This window comes from Stenella coeruleoalba (assembly GCF_951394435.1).
Source record: "Stenella coeruleoalba genome assembly, chromosome: 15".
NCBI classification, from domain to species: Eukaryota; Metazoa; Chordata; class Mammalia; order Artiodactyla; family Delphinidae; genus Stenella; species Stenella coeruleoalba.
The window spans coordinates 53,730,811-53,746,178 of record NC_137161.1 but is presented as its reverse complement, the minus strand read 5'-3'; the positions used below and the strand labels follow the sequence as shown (position 1 = coordinate 53,746,178).

Sequence of the window (15,368 nt, the reverse complement as noted above, 5' to 3'; positions counted from 1 at the left end):
ATAGTACCTCTCTGTGCCTTGGTTTCCTCCTCTGATATAAAGGAGATCATAGTAGCACCTTCCCTAGAGGGCCAATGCAAGGCTAAATGAGTTACTATGTGTAAAGGTCTGAGAAAAGAGCCTGGCACATGCTCACAAATGTGACTATCAATATTATCACTGATATAAGCTCATCTTACAAACAAGACTCAGAGAGGGTAAGCAAGTTGCCCAAGCGTTTGCTTGGCTACATTGGCACTAAGCTGATAAGGGATAGAGTCTGTCTGACTATATCACTCTTCTTTCCTTTGCATCACTCAGTAGGCACTTGGGGCTTAACTGGCGACTGCCTCTTCTGGGAAGTTCCCAGCCCCTCCTGGGACACTGCACAGCATAGAGGTTAAGACAGTGTGCTTCAGGCCCTGATAAGGCTGGGTTCAAATTCCAGCTCTACTCTCACTTTGACATGTGACCAGAGAGGGTTGTTTAACCTGTCTGTCTTGGTGTCCTCATTTTTAAGGGGGTGGGGACCCTAATAGCACATTGAAACCTCAATAAGTGGTAACGTCAATACTTTCTGCTGGCTCCAGTCAATGCTGTGTGGAATGAGAGACACTGATTTTACTAAGCTGTGTCATTGCCTCCTTTCACTCAGCTGCTCTGAATGCATCCAGAGTCCTTGCTAAGATGGCCCTTCCCCCTCCTCAGCCCATCTCTACCCCGTGGCCTACGTGCATCTGTCTCCGTCGCCAGCCAACAGGAACAACTTCGTGCAAGTGTGGTCTGGTACCCAGGGGGCCACGGGAAAGCCAAATCCCTGGGATTAGGATTCCCTTGGGACTGCCTTCCTGCAGAAGAGGGAACTGTCAGCTCTTTTAACAGTGAAATAATTGCAAGTTTGAATGTGGATTCCACGCCGAACAACTGCAATTAGAAGCCACCTTCTGTTCGCAACAACTGCTGCTTAAATGTAATCGTTGCCTTGTGCACAAACCCCAAATGAGTGTCTCAGTTTTGCTTTCAACTACACTTTCTTGTCTACATTAGAGCATCGTCACCTCCTTTCCTAAAGCTCACATCGCTCCTACCTCTGGCTGCTTCTCCCTGTTCCTGGGTCAAGTCCACACGCCCTACCTGGGGCAACAAGGCCTTGTGTATGGTCTGCCCCCAGCTCTCTTCTTCACCCTCTTCCTCCACTCTTGACCCTCTCACTCTCTGAGCTCCAGCTACACCTGCTGTCATCCCTGCTTGGAAAGCTAGTTTGGTTCTGCTGTTGAACTCTACATATCCTTTAGGCCACAGTCCAAACATCACCTCCTCCAGGAAGCTTTCCGTGATATGCCACACCAGGTGAGAAACTCCTGTGACACACCCTTGCAGCATCATGTACATTATGGCACTTCCTAAAGCTTGAGATTACTAATCTGCATCATCTGCATAATTATGTGGATAACTGTCTCCCCCAAGAACTGTACCCCATCTGTGTCCCATGGATGCTGCTTTTTCTACCCCCAGTGAAGTCCCCACTGGCACATAGAAGGTATCACTACATATGTGCTGAGTGTATTTAATCATGTAAATGGTTTATTCTCCCTAATGAGTGCAACCTCCTCAAGGTATGGCCTGGGTCTTAGCCATATTTAGGTTCCTTGTGGAACCTAGCATGGTCCCTAGCACATGAAAAGTGCTCAGTCTGAACTGGCAGCATTTTTAAGCAGCCTCATGCTTTAGCTACTATTTTCATTTTTGTCAGAAAAATGCAAACATGAGTCCAGGGCAGCCCTTCCCCGTCCTCCTCTGGATCCAGTCAAGTACAGCCTCTGAGGGCCCTTAACTTGGGTACTTGCACTCACCCAGGAAGACAGACAACCCTTTCCATCTCATTAAGAACACATCCCAGGCCTGCCCACACCAACATTCCTTGAATTTTCACAGCCTGAAGACTTCCTGCTCGGAGCAGTCAAGATGAAGGAAATGCCCCTTGCTTGGTCTGTCCCAGGAGAGCTCTGGCCTGTTCTCACAACCTCCCTATCCCCACCTGGTAAGACTGGGAAGTGGCAGGGAGGTGCCTGCCTCTGAGTATATGGTTCCAGGCTCGCCTCGCCATTGAAGAATGGGATCATTAAGACGGGTTATGACATAAATGTAAGGTCATCTGCTGAACAGATTCCTGCCCCTGGGTTGCCCTTGGCTGGAATCCCATCAGTTTGCCTTTAATTAAACCTGACTGTAGGAGTCCCCCATCCTACAGGCAATAGGATCTGGAGGCACTGCCCACGAGCAAAGCCAGGGCAGCACCAGATACCACAAAAGGTAACATTTACATCCACTCCCCAAAGATGGCATGGTGGGGAGCTCAAAGCCCACATAAAGCAGATGTTTGGAGGCTCAGCACCTCCCAGGGAGAATGATGAGTGTTGAAGCAGGACCAGCTGGAGGAGGCAACCCAGCCGAGCAGCCCTGGCCTTGGTCTAATGCCCGCCTTGCTGGCAGCCTGGCATGGGCAGCATCCAAGTCACCCGGGTGATGAAGTGAAAAGTCTGTACCTCCCCCCGGGGGACGGCGGGCGGGGAGGGGAGGGAGCCACTTCTCCCAGTCCTTGAGAAGATCCACAAGCTCAGTCGGCACTTATCCCAGGGAAGCGGTGCCAGGCGAAGCTGAGACCCATGCAGCTGGGGATGTTTTCCCACAAGCTCCATCACCAATCAGTCTCCGCAGCTGCTCCCAGATCAGAATGGAATCCAATCAGCCAGTGCTCACGTGAACCCAGAAAAGCAAGACTGCATTAACTGCCCCTCCAGGCACAACCCTCACCCACCCACCTGTGGCTAGACCTGCACCATCACTGCAGTAGACTTGGGGAGACTGCTGCAGAGGAGACAGGCGGGGTCCCTGCCCTGTCTGGGCTTAGAGTCTGTTGTGGGAGATGTTAAGTGGGGAATTACAGAAGTAATTGGGTAGTGAGAGGTGTGAGAAAAGCCATGAAAGGAAAAGTCCAGGATGCTATGAGATCTCCCTGGTGCATAAAGATCCGAAGAATGACAGGAGTTGGTGGACGCGATCCTGGCAGAGGGGTCAGCCTCAGCAAAGACCCGAGGCTGGCACTTTATAAGCCAAACTAGTATCACTGGAGTGGGCAGGACAGGAAATTTGGGGTCTGGAAGGCCATGCTAAGAACTTCAACCATTCTCAGATAGCAGCAGGTGTTTGGGCAAGGTCAGGTGTGTTTGAAAAGACTGCTCTGGATGTAAGGGGGTGCAGGAATGGACAGGAAGGAAGCAGGAGGAGGCTGCAGGAGAATCCAAGAATCCAAGATGCTGGGAAAGTGGACAGAAGAGGGAGGTGGAGGGGAATGTGTTTGGGGGTGGATTTCCTAGGACAGGAGAATTTAAGGGGTGTGGGAGTGAGGGAGGAGAGGAAAGGATGATTCCAGGGTTTCTGTATAAGCACCTGGGCAGCCATCTGTGCTGCTCCCTGAGCTGAGAGACCCCCGTGGAAGTGCAAGTTGGGGAGAAGATGCTGGGTTCCATTTTGACCTCGCTGCAGAATTAGGGATGTGCAGCCTCTGTGCACCAGGACCTCTGGGGTTGAGTGGGCGGAAACAACCTGGTCCCCGGGGGGTGTTTTAATCTTCATTTAACCTCCGCTTCCTGCTTCCTACATGGTTCATTATTGGTATTTCACAGAGGGGTTCCTGAGGATTCTTTAATATCTGCTGAGAACCTTGAAGGCCTCAGAACTAATAGCTGTCAGAACTAAATTAATAAAACAAGGCAGCTTTTTTTTTTCTTTTTTTTCATTCCATGAGTCACTGTGCAGGAATGTTTGCAGAAAGCACCTGATCTCCCAATGGCTTTTCATGTTTTGAAATTGACAATTCTTTCATTCCAGTCAATAAACTTCTAAATGTCAGACCATGGATAGGGTTTTCCTAGCAGGGTTTGGGATCCAAGGTCCTTCTTGAGATGCAGGAAGGATGAGGGAAACAGATCTCTCTCTCTCTCTCCCACCCTCCCTCTCTTACACTTACATTTATACTTACACTTACACACACACACACACACACACACACACACACACACACACACACACACACACACACACACACCCTCCAACAAGTAAAATTTGGTTACCCAGAAGAACAGAGGCCAGTGTTCCTTCTGACAAACGAGGGCAAGTAAGTAAAAACCCAGGTCATTCATCAGAAATTTCCAAAACCCAAAACCTCTTTGCAAACAGAAGCTTTTCTTCTTAAAACTGACTTAGATTCATCTGGTGGGAAATCTCCCCTGACTTAACATGAGACGCTTTATATTAGATTGAACCAAAAGAAATCTCCAATATTCAACTGGACTGTTTATGACCTAAAGAATAGCCATTCATCAGCCTAATGATATTTATTTATCCCTCTTAGTGTGAATATTGGCTTATTTGCAGAAATATTCATGTGTTTGGTTATGAAGTGCTGCCCCAGGCACCACTGGAGGTGTGATGTAATGTGTAGCATAGGCACCTCAGAGCCTTTCTAAAATCTGAAAAACGATGAAGTCCAGACCACACCTGGCCCCCACACCTGGCCCCAGACCACACCTGGCCCCATTAGAAGTTTTAATGACTTCTATTACTACAGGTTTGCAAACCTGTAGTAATAGAAGTCATTAAAATTATTTATGGGGAATGTTCTATGTTGCAAGGGACTGACATCAGATAATTCACTGGGAATGAGGATGGAAAAAGAGCACATGAATGCTAATTATACAGATAAGGCACCACTGTTCCCACTCAATTTTAGCTGTTGAAGCCCCACACTGTTTTGACCTCACAATGCTGGGTTGAGCCTACCCCCAAGACAGGTCCGTGCCTCCCTAACACCCCCAATGTGAAGGAAACCCCTGATTTAGCTACCCAGAGTGGAAGCTGTTACAGAGCCAATCAGCCTAATAGGATGCTCCTGACATCCCAAGTCTGCCTGTTTTCAGATCCCCATGAAATAATTACACTGCTCTTTCCTCTTGGAAAATGGTTTTCGTTAAGTTGGAGAAATGTGTGATTCGATAAAGACATCCCACATGGGGCTCCTAGGGGTGTTCAATTGAGAGAGATAGACCAACTTGGAAAAGGTCCTGACAGTGTCTTATATCAGACAACCTGGAGGTGAGGGGACGGGGAAAGCGGGGGATGGGGGGGAGGAGACACAGGTCAGGAGGGAAGGGGCTTCAGCAGAGGGCTCTGAACTGTAGATACGGTTCCCGATGGATATCCATGGCTTAACTCCTCTTTAATCTTGGCCCAAGTGGTGTAATAAGCCATTCTTAGAACTTAATAACTCCTCGGCATCCAATCAATAACAGCTCTGAAATATCCCTTCCCTGTATTTATTTAGTTCTCTGGCACTCAGACACTGCAGCTCCTTATTCCCCAGGATACCTGCATTTGCACCTCACTTTCTTTATCAACAGGGCAGCTCCTGACATATCAACCCAGAAGGTGCGCCTTTAAGAAATGGGCTTTGATGGAAACTCCCCATAATGGAGAAGCAAAAGGACCAAAGAGACAAATGAGTCAACATGTTTGCAGTATCTCCAGAACCAACCTAAAATTGATGTTGGCCCTTCTCCTAGTTCCTGTTAATGCAAAAATGTCATCTGGATCTTTGGGAGAAAGGGGCCAGGATGCACATCTTTCTGGATTCATCTGGAAAATTATCAGTACCCAGTTAACCAACTTGCAGTACTGACAAATGGAAAAAAATTTTTTAGTTCCTCTCTTGGGTGGGTGGGTGGAGGCTATTTGCTTCGATTTTTTAAACTATTTTCTTGATTGATATGGACTTTGGACTCAACAGAAAGATAAGCAGGGAGGGAACAAAGGAAAAGAGGAAGAAGGAACATGAAGTCCATCTTGACAGGACTCTGTCAAGAGAAGAAATGGCTGCAAAGCTTCCAACCCCAGTAGCCCCAGCCCAGATGAGCAGACGACCTCACTTCAAAGTGCAAACACTGGTGATCCATTTACTACAAACTTCATATAATGCCAGTTTTTGATGCTATTATTAAAAATGAGGGGAAATTGGGTATCTTGGCACCAGATTCTCTGGGTGGTAATTCCAGCTCAAGAAGAGGTTACATCGCATTCCAAGTAGAGACGGAGTTAGCACTTCTTCCTATTTTGACAGAGAGGTGATCAGCCCAATTAGGTCAGTCGAGGTTAGTTGATTATTTACTGGTTAGGTGTATACCAGCGGTCCCCAACCATTTTGGCACCAGGGACCGGTCTCATGGAAGACAATTTTTCCACGGACCCAGGGTGGGGGGTGGTTTCGGGATGATTCAAGCGCATTACATTTATTGTGCACTTTATTTCTAATATTATTACATTGTAATATATAATGAAATAATTATACAACTCACCATAATGCTGACAGGAGGCAGAGCTCAGGCAGTAATGCGAGCAATGGGGAGTGGCTGTAAATACAAATGAAGCTTTGCTCGCTTGCCCTCTGCTCACCTCCTGCTGTGTGGCCCGGTTCCTAACAGGCCATGAACCGGTGCCAGTCTGTGGCCCGGGGGTTGGGGGCCCATGGTCTACACCATGTGGCACTTCTGACTACTCCATGTGCCTCTGGAAGTTTTACCTCTGAGACAGGTGACTCCAACCTTAGTTGGAATGGGACGTGTGTTCCACACCCATCAGGTAAGAGTAGGTGCCAGGGAATGTGGTGCCAGAAATTGCCATTTTCCAGAGAGGCTTTGGACAAGGAGGTTGACTCTTCTGAGCTCTAGGTGTATCATCCATGAAAAGAGAAAAGTGGTACCTGCCTGATATAGAGCTGTTAGGATGATCATCTGAGCTAGAACACATGAAGGACAAGTTACCAATAAACGGTGGCTGTACTGATAAGGATGATGATGATGAAAATGATGGTAATGATGACAACAGTAATGGGGATGACGATGAAAATGACTATGACAGAGGTGACAATAATGACAACGATGATGAAAGTGATGATATAATGGTGATGATGATGTTGACGGTAATGATGACGGTGACTTACTTTTCCTTTATTTCACCCATTCCTCAATATCCAACTTCTCAGAATTAAAATTAAGAAACAGCCTATTCAGAGAGAGCAATTTAGGATGTTCTTAGGTAAAGGAAGCTTCATAATTGTGATGAAGTAAGTCCCTTTTATAAAGCAAATACACTTCCATGATAATAAAATAACCCCAATGTGAAATCCCTCAGCAGAGGTGGTTGTACCACAAGGTGAATGACCCTTATTATCACAAAGTTATTAAAGTATCCATTTGTTATCTGGTTAGTCAGGGGGATGGGGCCAAAGCCATTTAGCACAGTATTTATCAAGCAGCAGGATTGGAAAAACCAGGCTCTCTGCAGGGCAGTTGGGCTCCCACCGTCTTTACAGCTCAGGTCTGGCTTTGTGAAGCCTCCCCTTCTGGAGACAATATTTTCTTGCAAAATGCAAAACAAGCAAAATCATGAATTTCAAGAATTTACTTACAGCCTCCGATTCTCCTAAAAGTTTCCCCAATTTCCTGATTTTCCAGAGTTCAGAGGGTTCGGAGACTGTAATATGGAGGAATTAGAAAAGTGCTGACACGCCACTCAAAATATGTAATCATTTTCTTAAGTTAAAAACAAAAACAGCAATTGAGACGGCAGGACAGGCTTGTGAGGGGATGAAAAACCTTCTCAGGGGCTGCAAAGGGAAAGATTCTGATGCAACACGGTTGAATCTTATGTTTTCCAAGCGAGAGCAGCTAGCAGCATTACTTGTTGGGTCAAACTGCACAAACTTATTTCTCCTTCTGAACCTTAGTCTCCTCACCTGGAAGAAAATGAAACGATTGTGATGCCCTCACAGGTCCCTTGCAGGTGTGAAATTCTACCGTTCTAAGATTATAACTCTGTTGTCAGCCTTCCACCCAAAATAAAATCTGAAAACCTGAAGACCTCATCAGAAAGAACGGCATCAGGTGGGCAAAATGAAGAAGCTGAAAGATAAACAGGATGTGGTACAGGACAGGCCTGTTCCATACAGAGGAGCCTTGGGAGGGGGCAGGGAAGGATAAATATAGGGGCCAAGATTTGGGACCAGGGAGACAGCCAGGCAAAGGAAGCCTCTGCTACAGGAAGCTGCGATCTATTCCTGGTGCATGCCCTGGGGCTGGAGCTCTCAGAACAAGCCATGTCCAAATCATCTGGAGCATATACTGAAATGCAGTTTCCCAGGCTCCACCCCTAGTAATTCTAATTCAGTATATTTGGGTGGGGCTCAGGAATCTGCATTATTTAAGAGCACCTAAAAATGATTATGATGCAGGTAGGGGAGGGGTTGTGGAACAGCTCAGGCCAAAGCAGTGATGAGAAAACTGAAGAGGAACCACTTTTATGACCTTCACCACCCCACCCGAGGCTGGGGACAAGGACCAGCATTTCCAACAGCTGCCGGGGGAACTCTGACACGCCTTTCTTCCACTGCTCACTCCAGATGCCTCAGCATCATCCCCGATACTTCTCTTCCCCTCCCACTGTACCTCTGATCCATCAGTAGATCCTCCCAGCCTCACCCTTAGAACACAGCCAACAACCAGAGTCTCACTATCTCCATCTCCACCACCCTGGTCTGGACCACCATCATTACAGCAGCCTCCTCAATATCCTCCCTGGGCCTGCCCTTGCCCTGTACGGCCAGAGCATCCTTCATAAAAACAAGTCAGGTTGACTTCCCTTGTGGTCCAGTGGTTAAGACTCCACGCTTCTGCTGCAGGGGTCACGGGTTCGATCCCTGGTCAGGGAAGTTTGGTGGTGTGGCCAAAGGAAAAAAAAGGACTTCCCTGGTGGCGCAGTAGTTAAGAATCCGCCTGCCAATGCAGGGGGCACGGGTTCGATCCCTGGCCCGGGAAGATTCTACATGCTGCGGAGCAACTAAGCCCGTGCACCACAACTACTGAGCCTGCGCTCTAGAGCCAGCGAGCCACAACTACTGAGCCCGTGAGCCACAACTACTGAAGCCCACATGCCTAGAGCCCGTGCTCCGCAACAAGAGAAGCCACCGCAATGAGAAGCCTGTGCGCCGCAACTAGAGAAAGCCCGCGCACAGCAACAAAGACCCAACGCAGCCAAAAATAAGTAAATAAAATAAATTAAAAAAAAAAAAAAGCCAGGTCATGCTGCTCTTCTGCTTATAGCCTTCAGCACCTCCTACCTCCCTCAGAGGAAGAGCCTTCAGCGGCCATCTTCCCCTAGCTCCTACCACTGTTACCCGTCTGGCCTGATCCCCCTGGTGCCCTTTCCTGGATGTTCACAGGGCTGGCTCCCTCACCTCTTTACATCTTGGCTCAGATGTCATCTCAGTGGGCTTTGCTTTGTACCTTCTGTAGAATAGCCAACCCCTCCCCTGGCGCCCCCCTTCTCCCTGTTAGTTGTTCTCCATGATGCTGTTTTACAGGTCATCATCTCCTTCCCCATAGAAAAATGACTCCCAGCCATGGGCGGTTGGCCCCCCAGGGGCCACGTGGCATGGCCTGGAGAGATTCTGCTTGTCACAACAGTGGGAGGGGATGCTACTGGCCTCTAGTGGGTAGAGACCAAGAATGCTGCTAAACACCCTACAAAGCACAGGACCGCCTCCCATAATGAGACATCATCTGGCCCCAAATGTTAATAGTGCCAAGACTGAGAAATCCTGCCAAGAATATAAGGTCTATGAGGTCAGAGATTTTTGTCGGTCTCGTCCACTGCTGTGTCCCCGCTGCCCAGAAGAGCACTGTGAACATAGTATCCATGCAATAAATTTTGTCAAAAGATGTGAAAGAACAAATAAATGACTGGGGCCTTCCCAGAAGGCCTGGGGAGCTTCTGAGCCACGTTAGAGTCTCCATCCTTTGATACAGGATGGACTTGGTGAAAGATTCCTGGGAGTCCACGGAACCACCTGGATTAAACCCTTCTATTCCCAAGAAACCATTTACTTAAGTTCCACAAGGGAAAGGGCACACATCTGAGATGTGAAGCAAAGGCTTGCTCTGCACCATGAGAGACGCATACGGTGTGACTTGTAATATTCCTATTAGAAATAAGAAAGGGTCCACACCTTACTTATGAAAAGTAGAAGATGAGTCGCTTCATCATTGGGCCACAAAGAAGAAAACACCCTTGGCTGATCTCTGACTCTTAGAGTTCTGAACTCACTGTCTTATTTTTTTTTTAAGGTCTCCAAGATATTTAATAAGCATAATACAGGTAATGCTTTTGATGTCCAACATTAGTCTGCCCATGGGGGCTAACCTGGCCTGACTGGTGATTAAGCACTCAGAATGGTCAAATGGCTGACATTTATTGAAGACTCACCAGGGACTGGGAACTATTCTAAGGACTTGACGTACTAATTCACATTGAAACCTCACGACAACAGTTTTATCCCCATTTTACAGATGAGGAAATGGAGGTTCGAGCACATGGTGAGGAAGCGATAAAGTCAGAGTTAGAAACCAGACCTTCTGGTTCAAACCAATATTGTATGCTGTATGCAAACCCAGCTGTGTGTGACACTTCGGGTTAGAAGGAAAAAAGAGGGAGCAGATACAGGAGCAGCCATGAGAGGCTCTGAGGCCTGGTCCTGTGTTCGGCAGGTCAGGAGGACACACCCAGGTGCCTCACCATGTGTTGGGTTTCTATGCCCTATAAAATGCTCCTCTGTGAATGTCACCACGTGTTGGTGCTATGAAAAGGCTGATAAAGTTTAAACCCCAGTCCTAATGTGGAAATTCTCCCTTAACTGTCGAGTTGCCATCACTCCGGGTTTTTAATCTTTATGATATCTTCAATATGACTGACATAATGTCCTGTTCTTTTACTAGGATCCTCTTATGTAGGAGACAGAACAGGATGAACCCCAAACAGACAGAACCACATCAAGAAAGAAAGAGGAGAAAAATAATCCTTATTTCTCATTCCCACACAGGATGCCCAAAATAAAGATCATAGCGTCATGAGGAAAGGAAAAAGGGGAGTCATTGAATACTTGACCCATTCTGTCACGCTGAGAGGTTAAGAGAAATGGCTCTGGAGTCATACAGGTTCCAGGTCCCACCATTTCATTGACTTTGGGCATTTTATTTCATCCCTCTAAGCCTCAGTTTCCTCATCTGTGAAATGGGAATGATAAAGTCCCTGCCTCATGGAGCTGTTCTGAGTATCCAATGAGATGGTAAATTTAAGTTCCTAGCACAGTGGCCAAAATATAGGGGGTGCTCAAAAGGAACATTAACTCTTATCATTACTCCTTACCAAAAGTTTCTGAAGAGAATATCATTCCTTCCATTTTACAGAGAGGTAATCAGAAAATCAGCTGATATAGGTGACCTGCCCAAGGTGAGACATAGTCAGAACCAGGTTTCAAAAATGTGTCTGTTTTCAAAGCCTATTCACTTAACTCCGAGGACACCCACATTGGGGCAGTCAACCCTTAAGAGATAGTCTACCTTCCCTGACTAATGCCTTGAGTCAGGAGAGAGGTTTCAACCCCTCACGAGGACACATGAAGAAGAGGTGCCACGACTTTCCAACCCAGTTATTTGGCAGGATGAGTGAAAAATCAAACATCTTAGATATTGACTTCAAAACATGAGTTCTTTTATATTCAATATCCTGTGATAAACCATAATGGAAAAGAATATAAAAAAGAATATATATATTTATATGTATAACTGAGTCACTTTGCTGTACAGTAGTAATTAACACAACATTGTAATTCAACTATGCTTCAACAAAAATAAATTAAAAAAAGAAAAACATGGGTTCTTAAGGCCATCACTGAGCAAAGCTGAGGACATGAGGAGAGTATGATGAGAGAGAAAGCACAGGAGAGGACATACCCACACTGACAGTGGGCAGAAAAGGAACTGCAGGAAACCACAGAATTTATCCAAACTATGCCAGCTCACTACTGATGACAAAAACTGACAAAGTGACAACAATCACCCATCCCTACATTACTATGTACCTAACTCTTATATTCCAAAGTACTGTGTGCTTATCTCCACAAACTTTGCTCTGCTACCTGTCCCATCTCCACCAACAGTGACAACGAATTTACCAACAAAATACAGAGACAATAAGTGGTGGTGGAGATAATGATGGTGGTTTAGATGGTGATTTCACCTAAACGTAGAAAGAGCCCTTCCAACCACAAGGCCCTTTTGCTGTTAATCTGAATATTCCACTACTACCATTTGAGTTGGATTCCTGTCCATGTACAGACATAGAAATTAGCCCCATTCTTTCCAGAAAGCCTAGTATTGAAGACCTGATCCACCACCACCTCACTCTGGGACCCTGGGCAGGTTACTTTCCCTCTGGATGCCCCATTTTCCTGCTCTACAAAGTGGAACCTATAGTGCTACCTGCCTCGTGGGGTGGTTGTAAAGATTAAATGAGTTAGCATTTGTAATACACTTAGAAGGATGCTTGTTGCATCATAAAGACTCGATATATGTTAGCTATTGACATCAGCATTTACTCGGACAAGTGTGGTATAACTCACAACTACTCCAAAGTGATGCAGCCCTGGGGCCATGCACGCCCATATGTCCATGAGGCCACAGGATGTGGGATATAGCTAGACGGCCCATCCTTCCTCTCCCAAGTACAATCTCCATCTGGTTTCCCCCAGCTGCTCCCAAGGCCTTTCTGTTCTAGGAAAGCCCATCCATCTGAGGGCCTTTGTTTGGCATTTCCAGTCTCACTAATTGTGAGGCTTACCATCTAAGGCAGAAAACCAAATGTCTTTTGCCCATTAAAGTGAAAGTGAGACCAGAAATGTGTTAGAGTGTTTGGACTCCCAGCTGTGAAGCCACTTCCTTCTGATGAATTGCGACACATGAAAATCAATCCAGGTCACTTAGGAGAACAACTTGGTATTTGGTGTCCAAATGAATCGCTGCTTATTTATTATGCTGCTATTTGATTAAATACACAAGAAGGGACTGAGTCGATGTGGAGTGTCTGCAGGTGAATTGTCTTGTGGCTCATTTGTGAGTGTCTCCCTGTCTAATACACAACAAAAAATAAACAGTTTCAAAGCATTCTAAAGCTATTCAGGCGGTTTCTCCATATTGCGGTTGATTTTTGTTTTACTCTTGTTTTCCTGCAATCTCTAGGAAATGGGACACATTACGAAAAAACATCAGCCAATACCAGGAAATCAGCCAGAAGCAAAATGTAATAACCAGAAGGAGTGGGTCAGCACGTATTGAACTCCAACTCCAAAATTTTTATTTTTAACCACTCCATCTAAAGTAAATGCCATGACACACTTTACATACTGTACCACCTTTTGCAAATGGATATTTTTGTGTTTGATTATTTGTCTATTGTCTATCTTCCTGGTGCGGGGAAGGCAACTGGAGAGCTGCCCTAAGCCAGTCTAAACAGGTTCACACATTAACCTCAGCATAAAAACTGAGAGTGACCGGGCGGAGCAAGACCAGGCTTGGCTGGGTGGAGACTCCCACCCCCAGGCGCCTCTCCGAGATCTCATTTCCACGTGGCGCCAGCCTAAACAGACTGGCTATTGGAAAATATCTTAGAGCTCCTTACAGATGAGATTCCATAGGTTGTCATCAAAAAAGAGGAAAATTGACCTCCAAATTCTAATGCAGAGTGACTCTCTCTCTCTCTCTCTCTCTCTCTCTCTCTCTCTCTCTCTCTCTCTCTCTCTCACACACACACACACACACACACACACACACACACACACACGTACCACTTTTCCTTCTGAACCCCAGAATGCCTTGGAGGTAGCTCAGCAAAGGACAAGGAAGAGGCAGTTCTTGTTTGCTCTGAGCCCTGTTTATTCGGTTGATCTGTGTCATCTTTCTCACCCAGTGTCTCCCTAAGGTTGCAGCCACAGTAACGAACCCCAGATACCTTTTCCTGACATCAACCCTGCCTCCTGCTTACTGATGATGGGCAGAGCAACTGTTGGGTCTGGGTGACTGAACTATTTCAAGTGCCATCCTTCAATCTGCAGAAGCTACAAAACCAATCCATATAAGAAACTGGTCGTGGCTGCCAAGGTCAAGGTCTGATGCAATGGCATCTCACCAGCAAGACACCTGTCTCCAATTCTTTGTTTAGGAGGTGAGATGACCAGGACGACTGATTGTGCACCAGCTAGAGAAGCAAGAACACTGGGATGGATTCCCAAAATTTATTGGACAGTTGGCCCTTTGTCCAAAATGTATGGTTTTCACCCCATAACAAGTCTTCTTGGGGTTGTAAATGATCAGTCTATTCTTTAAGTGACAGGCAGTTGGGACTGCACCTTTTGCTTTTGGCAACGCCACAGATGGCCTCACATGACACAGAAAGGAGGGAATAAACCCAAAAGAAGGATTCATTTCCTTAGCGAAGAGGAAGAAATCAGAAGAGAAAGCCCATACAATTGAATAGAAATATCTGTACATACCCGGGAACAAACACAGGGTGGGGGGAATGGGTGAAGGTGGTCAAAGGCATAAACTTGCAGTTATAAGATGAACAGTTCTGGGAATGTAGTGAACAGCATGGTGGCTACAGCAAACAGCAATGAACTGTAATACATTTGGAAGTTGCTGAGAGTAGATTTTTAAAGTCCTCACTACACACACACACACACAAAAATGTGGTGATTATAGATGTTAACCTCATTGTGGTGATAGTCATTTTGCAATATATACATATATCAAATCATTACCTTGTACACCTTAAACTTATACAATGTTACATGTCAATTATATTTCAATAAAGGTAGAAAAAACACAGACACGTTATGCAAATAAAAGCTATTATTATCATTTCTTATTAGACTGAAGAAATGCAATAATCCAAGAAGAGAGCCAGAAGGACAGATTCAGTGGGAGGAAATGAAAATTTAATCCAGAGAGAAGCATAATCAAGTGGAGAAGGTGACGCATTATAGTTGTGGGGAGGGGGGAGGAGAAACTCCTTTCTCTATTATTTTCAACAAATGTGTACTGTGTGCTTGGAGTGGTGGATAAAACAGATGTGGCTCCTACCCACGTGGAGCTCACAGTCTATTGGCAGTGAGAGACAGTACACACACACACACACATGTAAATGTACATTTATAAATTGTGGTAAGAGACAGAAAGCAGATGAGTGGTTGCTGGGGGATGGGGAGGGGGATGGGAAGTGGGAGGTGAGTGCTAATGAGTATGAGGATGTTGGGGGTGATGGAAATGTTTTAAAACTTACTGTGAGTATGGCTGCACATCCTGGAAACCACTGAATTGTACTCCTTAAATGGGTGAATTGTATGGCATATGAGTTATATCTCAATAAAAATGTTATTCAAGAAACAA

General features: G+C 45.9%; 1 protein-coding gene across 1 annotated transcript in view; it reads right to left on the bottom strand.

The window, feature by feature from the left end:
* Positions 1 to 683: 683 nt before the first annotated feature.
* The window catches only part of LOC307198491 (uncharacterized protein), a gene marked incomplete at its 3' end in the record, with an annotated part of 332,027 nt that continues 317,342 nt past the window's right edge, over positions 684 to 15,368 (bottom strand). Inside the window, exon 3 of the mRNA XM_079945461.1 lies at positions 684 to 827. Within this exon, the coding sequence (XP_079801587.1) occupies positions 684 to 827 (144 nt within the window). The remainder of the gene's footprint in view (positions 828 to 15,368) is intronic.